General features: G+C 40.6%; 1 protein-coding gene across 3 annotated transcripts in view; it reads left to right on the top strand.

Moving 5' to 3' along the window:
* The window catches only part of ADAMTSL1 (ADAMTS like 1), a 1,086,428-nt gene that overhangs the window by 819,719 nt on the left and 255,551 nt on the right, over positions 1 to 11,158 (top strand). For all 3 annotated transcript variants that reach the window (XM_069090660.1, XM_069090659.1, XM_069090661.1), the window contains one exon: positions 2,034 to 2,160. In XM_069090660.1, coding sequence (XP_068946761.1) covers positions 2,034 to 2,160 — 127 coding nt within the window. The remainder of the gene's footprint in view (positions 1 to 2,033; positions 2,161 to 11,158) is intronic.

Here is an 11,158-nt window from a genome sequence, read left to right as displayed (position 1 = left end):
GGGTTTCTGTTTACATCATTATGGTCATTGTGTATATTGTTCTCTCAGTTTTGCTTATTTATCACCAAATCACTTCATTCAAGTCATTCTGTGATTCTCAAGATCCTTCATATTTAGTGTTTCCTAAAGACGATAAGCATTCCATATGCATACAATTTTAACGCAGCTGTGAACCCTGTCAACTGATCTAATTCTTCCAGAAAGTAATTCTGAATTAAAGGGAAAATTCATTTAAGTGTTCCGGCCCTTTGACATACTTATTATAGGAATATATACCCCAAGGAGGTCAAAGATAGAAAACAAGGTCTTATACAGCAAAAATATTTGTAGCAGCATCTTTTTGTGGTAGCAAAAAAGTAGGGAAAAAAGTGGGTCCCTATTTACTAAGGAATGGCAGAACTATTTGTCATGTATTGTGATGAAGGAGGAAGTATATCAGAAAATAGCTGCAGATTTTTTAAAGGCATCAATAAAATTAAAGAAGAATAAAATGAAGATCCTTGACTAGATTATTTTTAAAGTCCTCTAAGCTCTAAATTCCATTTTTCTGAATACAACCTGGTATTAAATTTAGTCTAGATTTGATGTTGACTCTAGAAGTTGAGGGGAGAAAATAGAAAATTACACCATGCCAGCTATATTTTCATATAGGTTAGTAATATTGATGAGCCTGAGTTGGACTATGCAAGTAAACTTACCTATTGTGCTTAAAATCCTGAGTATAATGTTAATGGGATATAAGATCTTCCCTGCCCATTAGTAGGCCTCATGTGGAGCCCATTAAGGGAAGCTTGCTTAGGGGAGGCTTGCTTGTAGGAAGACTTCCACACCTTTTGTTAGGCATTGAGTCACGGAGGGTTATGATGCCCTCTGATTCCATAAAAAGGTATATATACTCTGAGGTTAGTGTTTGACTCACTCATTGGAAAAGTGTCCTTGTGATTTGACCAGATGAGACTCTGGGTAGCCTTTGAGGAGCCCCCTGTGCTTTGAAAAACCCAGTTGTTGGTGCTTGTCTCTCTGATAACAATATATAAACTGCCTTAGTCAGACAGTTGAATCTGTCTGTTGATCTGTGCTAATTTCTCAGACCGTTAGAAGCCCTGTCTTTTGGTCTTTATTTCTTTGCTTATATTTTCTCTATTTGTATTTTCTCTGAAGTTCAGGGTGCTAACTTTTCCCCTGAACTAGTGAATGTAATTTTTAAAATAGTGTTGACCTCTTAGACAGCTATCTTTCCTAGGAAAGCAGATCTAAGAACCTCTGCTAGCAGCCATCCTGGATATGCCAGTGTGGTTGCCACCACAGTGAGTTATTGATCATTTCCCTAAATTCAGGACATATAGAGTGTTATTCTTTACATAGTGAATCTTTAAAAATTGCCTATTATGGTTTGCCTAAGAGCCTCATTTCTTTTTTGTTTGGGAGTTATCTCTGGGTTTGTTTGGGGGGTTTTTGTTGTATGTTTGGTTTTTGGTTTTACAGGATAATAAATCAACTTCTTGTCATCTGTGCTCCTAGCACCTAGCACCATTTATTGAATATCATAGGCACTTAATAAATTTTTCAAAAAATTAATTAATTAATGGGGGAATTGTATTAAGACCAAATTGGGATTTAGAAAAGAGAGGGAGGGAAGAGGGCAAGAGAGAGGGTGAGAGGAGAGACAGAGACAGAGAGAGACAGAGAGAGGTGCTTGCAGTGATCTGCTTTCTTCTTCCCCTCCTCACACACATGTCCGTGCACACATATGCCGATGGACACATAGGCCTGCAAACACATACAGACACACAAACTTTTCCATCTCTCCCTCCCCCTACGTCTAAACTGCAAAAGCCATTTGGAGCCATTCTGAATTTCTAACTCCCAAGTTCAGCTAGACTCCTGGCTGGGTTCAGACTCCTCCGTGGGTAACATATTTTACAGCCCTCTAGGGATGATGTGAGAATAATTTGGTGGTAATTAGTCACAGAGATGGATCTCTCCGTCAGTAGGTGCTCAGTTTGAACTGTACATCTTTCTTTTTTTGTCAGATTGTTGGCTGTGACCACCAGCTGGGAAGCACCGTCAAGGAAGATAACTGTGGAGTCTGCAATGGAGACGGTTCCACCTGCCGGCTGGTCAGAGGGCAGTACAAATCGCAGCTCTCAGCAACCAAACGTAAGCTGGGGACTTGACCTTCATTGGGATGGAACCTCTGGGTGCTTGTCTGGCAGTATACTTTCTTCTGGTCTGTGGCAGATGTTAAGATACAGCTGAGATCAAAATGGGAAATGAAAGTAACAGATATTTGGGGAACCCTGTTCTCCACTAAACAATGGCCTGTTTTGGTAAATTTGGGAATGCTAATGCTACCAGACCAGTGGGGTGAAGGGAATAAGCATTTGTGTGGTACCTACTATATACCAGACATTGGGCTAAGTACTTTACACATGTTATTTCAGTTGATCAAAGGAAGAAAGTACCTAGTCTTTTCTCACTGTGGGTCAATGCTAAAGAAGCGAAGTTTCCCAGTTGGAACACTTAGCTTTGCTTCATTCAGTCCTATCCCATTCCAGCCCAGCCCATCCTATTTTGTCTTATGGACACCAAAGGTGGATGAGGATCCAACTCTCATCTGTGGCTCCAAGAAGTATAACATGTTAGACCCTGGCAAACCATCTTGGCAGATGGGCTAAACCAGGTTGGGGGTAAACAACAAGACCCAAACCCATCAGTGACTTAGGGGATGTCCACCCCAAGCATGTGAAGACTTCTGGTGGAATGGGAAGAGAAAGATAATTTGTTCCATTGACTATGGAGGCAGCTGAAGCCAGTGCTGTAAAGTGCCTAGAACTTGACAAGACATCAGAGATGCCAAGACCATCAGCTGCATCCTGGGCCATCACCAGTTGTTCTGACTTTTGTCTTGCACTGGACTTCAGTGACACTGGAGAAGAGAGTGAAGTTATCACCTTTGTACACTCTTCCTGGTCCTTACCAACATAGGAACCCTGCTCCTTTGAGATAGCCCCTTGTGATCACAAGTACTGATGTTCTTTCTACCCTGGAATTGCTACTGGAAACTAGGGCCCCTGATATTTTTATGTCTTGAAACTTCACCCAGGGCCCCTGCTCCCTTGTGATTACAAGCACTCTTCTCTGACCTGGAACTGGGGAATGGACAGTCGAGTTGCCATGGGGCACCCTGTCTTTCACCCACTACCAGCACAGGGGTCTCCTTGTCATATCTTTCTGACCAATTGTTCAATCCTCTTACTGTCTCTTGGTAGTGAGAGCTCCCAGAGTCATTTCTGCTGCTGCTATTACAACCATCACAGCCTCCAAGGCCCAGCACTGGTGCTGCCACTCCACTAGGCTCTAGGCCAGTCCCCACAGACTTGTCCCTCTGATATTCTAGGTTGTCTTGGGCTGGAAAAATGTCTTACTCCAACTTTCTGCTGTCCAATTCTGCCCCAGGATTCAATTTTATTATTTTAAAGTTGTTTGGAGGGGAATGTTGGGAAAATTTGGCTGGAATGCTCCTTCTGCTCTGCTATCTTGACTTTGCCCTCCTATCTATGACTTCTTGAAGGAGCCCATTAGACTTTTGGACAGATCTGATTCTTTGGAAATTTCCCCTGATCTGAGGGATCGACTCCTCCTATCCATTTTCATTCTGTCATTTTCAGTGTGAAAGGTCATTCTCCTCTACAGAAGAAACAGTAGCAAAATAAAGAGTTGAAAATCTCTGCCTTTTCTCTGTTGTTGGTCACCACCCTTTCCGTTCCATACAGCCATCTTATCCCTTCTTTGGTTTTCCTCTTTTCCTCAAAAACAAAACAAAAGAAAAATTGCATTAGCTTTCCTGTCGATCTCAACTGGCTCTAAACTTCAGCACACCTGACATTACTATCATAGGACCAAATTGTACTCAGAGTCCTCCTCTTGCTTCTACTTTCTTTATATATCCTTTTTTCTTTCTTTTTTTTCTTTTCTGTGACTTAATCTTCCCATCTTGCCCAGGCTGCAGATAGAGCGGCTACTCATGGACCATTCCCGCTGCTGATGGGCTTGGAAGCTTTGATCAGCTCTATTTCCAGCTTGGGTTGTTTTGACCCCTCCTTCATAGCTCCTGGGTCCCAGAAACTCAGCATTATTTGGTGCCACCTTAGCCCTACTACATCTCAGATATAACAAACTCAGCCTCCTAAATAGTAGGGATTACAGGTATTCAGTTATGCCCTATTATGTGTATCTCTATTCTTTTTATTTATTAGTGAGTTTCTTGTACAGCCACTGGTATCTTCAGACAACTCCAACTGATCAGAGATTTCAAGATGGAAGGAGCTTGGGAAGCCATCTTGTCCAACCCCATCATTTCATAGATTATGTACCTGGGGCCAAGTGAGGTTAATGACTTTCCCAAGATCACAAAGACCTTAAGCAGCAAACCTAAGATTACAACCAAGGTTCTCTAATTCCAAATTTGGCGTGTTTGGCTATACTGCTCTCTCACTGGAATTGTGCTCCTGTGTGTCTTTAGCAACCACATATGGTTCTCTTTGTGAATTATCAACGGTGGGTAACCACTATCTCCTTTTAAATGTGTTATTGTGTCATAGATACATGATGTGTATCTAGGATGACAATGGACCTCTCTGTAGTTATTTACAGATTGACAATTAGGCATGAGACATTAACTGAAATAAATATAACACCATTTCAAATTTTTTAAAAGTGTGTAAGGGAGGTAGAAATGAAATGAGTAATTTAAAGAAGAGATGACCATTAGCTGAGGGCATTGGCATAGGGGACATGACCTCTAGCTTTACGTCCAAGAAGTAGACTCTGTTCTAAGTCCTATGGACAACATATACATTCCTGCGGGCGGGGGGGGGGGAGGGATAAAGAGCCCTGTGAGAAGAATGGTAGTACCATATGACTGGAACATGGAGTTCAGGAAAAGGGATTAAGTGAAATAAAACCAGAAAAGTATTATATCATGGAGAACCTGTCTTTAGTTTCAGGCTGTAGACACTGGGTTCACTGAAAGGTTTTGACCACAGAGGAAACTGAGACCCAGAAATTACCACAAAGGCATTTTGAAAGATGTCAAACATGTAGCCCAAGGGTCAACATACCTGCAAAACTCCCAGGTGTAGCCCAAACCAGACTAAAATGATACTGGGAAATGTTTGACAAAATAAATTAAAGTACAATAAAATGTAAATAATGTTAATTTGTGGTTTTCTAAGTTATCATGCAACCCACAAGTATTTGTTTCTATTTGAGTTTGATACTACATACCACTACCACCTTAGACTTGCTGTTTGAAAATCATATTGTCCTGATTGTGTCAAACATTAGAACAGTGTGGATGCTCCTGGAAGAGATCTGTAATCACTTTACTTTAGTCTGTCTATCCACACAGCTAAATTCAAATGGATGAAGAATATCTGTTGTCCAAGTTTTAACATGGATTTGGATGGCTACCTTATAGAGCTTGTCCTATAGTAAATACTTAGCACAGTGCCTGGCAAATATAGGTGCTTAATAAAAGTTTATTGATTGATATGCATAAATCTATGAATATATCTATAACTATATAAAGAGATCTCTATAGAGATAGATCTCTAAAGCTCTATCTTGGATAGACATTACAAAGGGAGACTGAGTTGGGCCCAAGGAGGAACAAAGCAATTTACAATACTTTGGGGAATTCCAAAGCCCTTTAACTGACACCAAACTTCTGAAAAGAACCAAGGCCCATCTTTTTGATATTAACATTCTACCAGTATTACTATTTGGCAGAAACATGGAACAAAATTGCTTCTGGATACTTAGACATGAATGTACCACAGTGGGGCAGGCACATGGGGAGTGTGATCAGGGTACAACATATAAGCAATGAAAAACTCTGCAGAAGAACAGGAGTAAGAGAACGCCTCCAGGAATTGTGGGATAAGAGGAGTAGATGGGTTAGTCACATGGCAAGAACAAGGAATGAAAAGAGGACAAAAAGAGGAGGACTCAGTCACCTCTAAGGTCCCACGGAGCTCTCATTCTCTCACTCTATGAGATAAATGTCGTGAATAGATCAGAGAGGTCTTGCCTTCTTGTCATTGTTATTTGTTTTGTAGCACAAAAGTTCAAAGCTCCTTAATTATATATTCATAACATTGAACTCTATACTGTTCCCTGGAAATCTTGAAGTCAGATATTAATAACGTTATCTTGCCTTTACAAGACCTCCAACTCTAATATTCCCATGATTCTCTGCTTTTGTCAATGGGGACCCTCTCTGCAACCATGCAGACTGCAAACTACCCAGTAAGTTGCATAAATACAATAATGACCACCAAGAAATTTCAATCTATCCCAACTTCCCAGCAGTTCTCTTTTGAAGTGGATAGTCTTCCTTTTTAACTTATCTGCCACCATGTCTGTGGTCTGCTCTGTCTCTTCACTCCTCGTCCAGGAGAATGAACACTAAAGTATTTGCTCTGACATTTATAATGGAAAGTCATTTGTGAGTTTGGTGGCATGAAAGACTGGGACGAAGTTAGACAGACTCAGAAGGAGCAAACATTAAGCAGACAGAGCATCAGAGACCATCTTCTGATTTGCAAATACCCAAATAAAGTGTACTCTAGTGGAGACCTTCAGTGGATAAATTATATAATACAAAACCCGATGATTGCATATCATGATAAAATGCGATTGTTCCCTTTACCTTAGCATTGTAAGTCCTCAGGACCAAATGATTTATGCCAATAAAGCACCGACTGAGCATAAAACACATCAAAATCTATAGCAGATGGTGAACAAGCCCACTCATTTATATTTCTTCCATGCTAGAAGACCCTTCCACCTTATATTTACAAACTGAGAAGTGACCCATGGGCAGTTTGGAGATTAGCCTGCCACGTGAATCTGATTGTATAAATATGCAGTTCACCATTCCAGGAGGCTTAGAATGTGCTCTGCTGTGTCCTTTCCTTGTGGTCTGCCAAAAGTCACTAAGAGCTTTGTTTTCTCCAAGCTTCAAACACACTCGTGTTCCCCACATTGAATTCATTTTCTATCTGAACTTATAGAATTGTATTTTTTTCTCTTTGTGCTATCAGGCCACAGAGGAATACAGAAAGAAAGAGAAAAAAATAGAGAGGTGAAAGAGGAAGGGAGGATGTAGAAAGGGGGTAATGGAGAATGCTAGAGAAAAAGAAAAGTCAAAAGATCCTTAAAAATAGTTATCACATGCTACAAAGAAAAACTGCTTAAGATTAGAATATAACCAACTCTTTTCTAAGTTTTTGAGGGGAAATCATTGTGCCAATATTCAATCTTTTCACCTCTACCCATTCCCTCCATCTTCCTTCTCTCTGCATTCCCAACACAAAAAACCCATAGATTTAATTTCAGATCACATAATTTGTTTCAGGTTCTTAAAATTAGTGACATTTTCATGTAATGCTTATTATAATAATAATGCCTTATCTTGGCACTAAAGCCAACCCTGGGTAAAATTGTGACATAGGCCTAGTTTAAATCTGATGTCTTCTGGCTCCATCTTCACTATGATTTTTCCTTCTCTGGAAACCCCCCTTCCCATCACACCCCACACACACTCCTTTTCAACACCTGTTCCTAGGAAAGAACCAAATGATCCCCTTCACACTGATAAATATAAGAAAACTTAGTATGTTATTCCCCTCAGGGATATCTACATTTTAAGAGTGGATAGAAGCCCCTATTTGGTTTAAGTCAAAGGAAATAAGGTTGCATTGTAGGATTTCAGATATTATGTGGCTAACTTGGGTAGGAATATTTTCCTTAAGCAGGTCACCTTTTTCTGATCCTTGTTATTGGAGGTGGCTTTTAGAGATACAGCATCAAGAATACAGAAGTCCCAATTCTTTGTAATAACAACTCATATTTCCCTAGTACTTTGCCTTTTACCAAGTACTTTCTATAATTACAAGGTGGTATGCCCATTTTACAGATTAGGAAACTGAAGGTTGTCATATGGAAGAAGGATTAAATGTGTTTTACTGGCACCCTGAGATCAGAACTTAGAGTAACAGGTTGAGAAAAAAAAAGTTGCATAGACACAGATTTCAGTTCAGTATCAAGGAAAATTTTCGAGACCATTAGAAATATATAAACATAGAATGGGCCACCTCAGGAGGTAGTAAATTCATCATCATTGAGGTCTTCAGAAATCCCCATCAGGGATGTCATAGAAGAGATTCCCAATTGTGGTTGGATTAACTAATCTTAATGTTCCCTTACAAGTCTTTTTGTTGTTACTGTCCAGTTATTTTAGTCATGCCCAGTTCTTCATGACCCTATTTGGGTTTTTTTTTTTAAAGCAATCAGGGTTAAGTAACTTGCTCAAGGTTACACGGCCAGTTATTTCTGGGTGTGGTGCTAAGTATCTGAGCCCAGATTTGATCCCCAGGTCATCCTGACACTGGAGCCGGTGCTCTTACTTGCTGAGCCACCTGGCTGCCCCTAAGCAATTGGGGTTAAGTAACTTGCTCAAAGTTACACGGCCAGGTGTTTCTGGGTGGGTGCTAAGTGTCTGAGCCTGGATTCGATCCCCAGGTCATCCCGACACTGGAGCCGGTGCTCTTACTCACTGTGCTACCTGGCTGCCCCATGGGGTTTTCTTGTCAGATATACTGGAGCGGTTTGTCATTTCCTTCTCCAGCCCATTTTACAGATGAGAAAGCTGAGGCAAAAAGGGTTACATGAGTTTCCCAGAGTCACACAGCAGGTAAGTGTTTGTGGCTGGATTTGATTTCCAGCAGATCAGTCTTCCTGACTCCAAGCATGGCACTCTCTCTACCTTGCCACTTAACTTCCCCAGAGTTGAAGGCAGCTGCTATTCACATAATTAATAAGTGATGTATCCAGGACTCTAAACCATGTCTTCCAGTGCCAGTTCCAGCTCTCTCTCCTCTATACTAGGCTGCCTCTGATAGGTAGATTAGTAAGATCTGAGTTTGGACTGAGCTCCCTATCAAAAACCTTTCCCTTGTCTCTGTTGGTCATAGGAGCAGATAGGTGGCATAGGGGATAAAATGCTGGGCCTGGAATCAGGAACAATTATTCTGACCTCAGGCACTTACTAGCTGTGTGACTCTGGGCAAGTCACTGGACCTCTTTGTGCCTCAGTTTCCTCAACTGTAAAATAGGGATAATAATTAAATTTGCCTTCCAGGATTGTTGTGAAGTTCAGATGAGGTAGTATTTGTCTGGCACTATGTAGTAGGTGCTTAAAAATTATTTTCTTCCTCCTTTTCCTTCCCTTACCTCTCCTCCCCTCCCCTCCCCTTCCCTATGCCAGTAACTCTGGAACTACAGTTGTTAATTCAATGCTACTTCTAGCATGTTGTCAATGTTTTCTGGAGTGGTAAACATGAGACCTAGGGCTGTTGTCCCAGTTTTGCTATTACCTTGATCAGTGTGACCTCATCAGTTCTCTGGATTTGATTTTCATCAACTATCAAATGAGGAGGCTGGAATCAATGGCCCCCCTCCAGCTCTTAAATTTTTCCACTCCAATAAACTGTTAGAATTTAAAATTGTAATGCCAATGGCAAAGTTCAGAATTAATAGTGGCCAAATAATTGCTTACCTTGATGTGGTGGTTGGATTGAACCAAACAGATCCAACACTTAGATTGGACAAGTATTAAGTGAGCCTTTTGAGAACCCTCAGGGATAAATTCAGCCCCATACTCCTGCCTATCTTAGCATATCAGATGCATATGCCTGTTGAGCTGAGGCATTCTGGGCCTTATTTGTTAAGGCTCGTCAGACCTGCAAAACTTTTCCCTGAAGTGGGCTCTTGCTTCAGAGAGAGAGAGAGAGAGAGAGTCAGCCACACCAAAGAAGGTTCCTGGACTTAACAGTCTACTCCTACATAGAAAAATAAGCAAGAGTATGGTAGGAGCCCTAAGCCAACTTAGCAAAGCTTTCTTCATTCTTTTCCAAGGTTCTTCAGTTTGGGAGTGGGGGCTGGGGGTGGGATGCCCTACTGAAGTACTCAAGAGAGCCTACTGAGGAACTAGAGAAGTAAAGACTATCTACACATATGCAGTCATACTTCCTTCCGCAATAAGCCTGAATGGGGAGCATTCATGTTATTTGAGAAGAATCCAGGAAATGGCACTAGACAGTCTATGTTTAAATCCTGGTTATTAGTGTGTGACCTTGGGCAAGTCACTTAACTTCTTCTTGTCTCTGTTTCCTCATCATTCATTTTACATAAAAGATTTAGATAAATTGTGGGTTCTTAACCTGGGGTCCATGGATCTCTCCCAACCCCCAGCAGCAGTCTATGAAAATGGATGGGGGAAAAAAATCTTTATTTAACCATAACTGGTTTCTTTTGTAATCCTGTGAGTTTTATTTATGAATTTAAAAAAAAAACATATTCTAAGAAGGTGTCCATAGACTTCATCCAACTGCCAGGGGTATACATGATACAAAAAAGGTTAAAATTCCCTGGAGAAGATCATCTCTAAGATTGTTTCCAATTCTAAATCCTAAGCAAAACCCTATGGAATTTAAGTGGCCAACTGGCTGAGTTTCACTCTCTTTCATGAGATTGCAAGTTGTCATTTGATCCAAATGAAGTGTGTGTGGAGGACGGAATACTTTACCTGAATACTTGTATTGAATACTTCTGAAGAAAGAAGTTATGGTCATGTATATAAGGACACTATCCACATTAGAACCTTCACTATACTGGACCATTTGGCAATGCCTGAGCTCCAGACAGAACATCTTCCCTCCTAAGTTACTTATGGAATGACACATTTTGATGTTCCCAATAGCAATTTCTGGACCCCATTAATTTAAAAAATCCAGTCTGGCATACTGGAGTCAAAAAGAACTACATCTGACATATATTAGCTGTGTGACCATAGGTGAACTACTTAAATACTCAGTACTCTAGGCAACTTGCAAAGACTATAAGTTACAGATAAGTTGCCCCTCCGAGTCAGTGGAGGGAGTTTCCATATTCAATATCCTGCTCAATATTTTTTTAATTAAAATTTTTTTCAATTAATGAAAATTCACCTCTCCATCCCACCTCTTCTACTATCATTTTCCATTGAAGAAGGAAGGAAGGAAGGAAGGAAGGAAGGAAGGAAGGAAGGAAG

Source organism: Petaurus breviceps, unplaced genomic scaffold (assembly GCF_028583685.1).
Source record: "Petaurus breviceps papuanus isolate PSGF00001 unplaced genomic scaffold, PetGlider_PUasm1.0 187, whole genome shotgun sequence".
In the NCBI taxonomy this organism is placed as follows: domain Eukaryota; kingdom Metazoa; phylum Chordata; class Mammalia; order Diprotodontia; family Petauridae; genus Petaurus; species Petaurus breviceps.
Note: the sequence above shows the minus strand (reverse complement) of the source record. Positions and strands in the feature narration are given on the sequence as shown.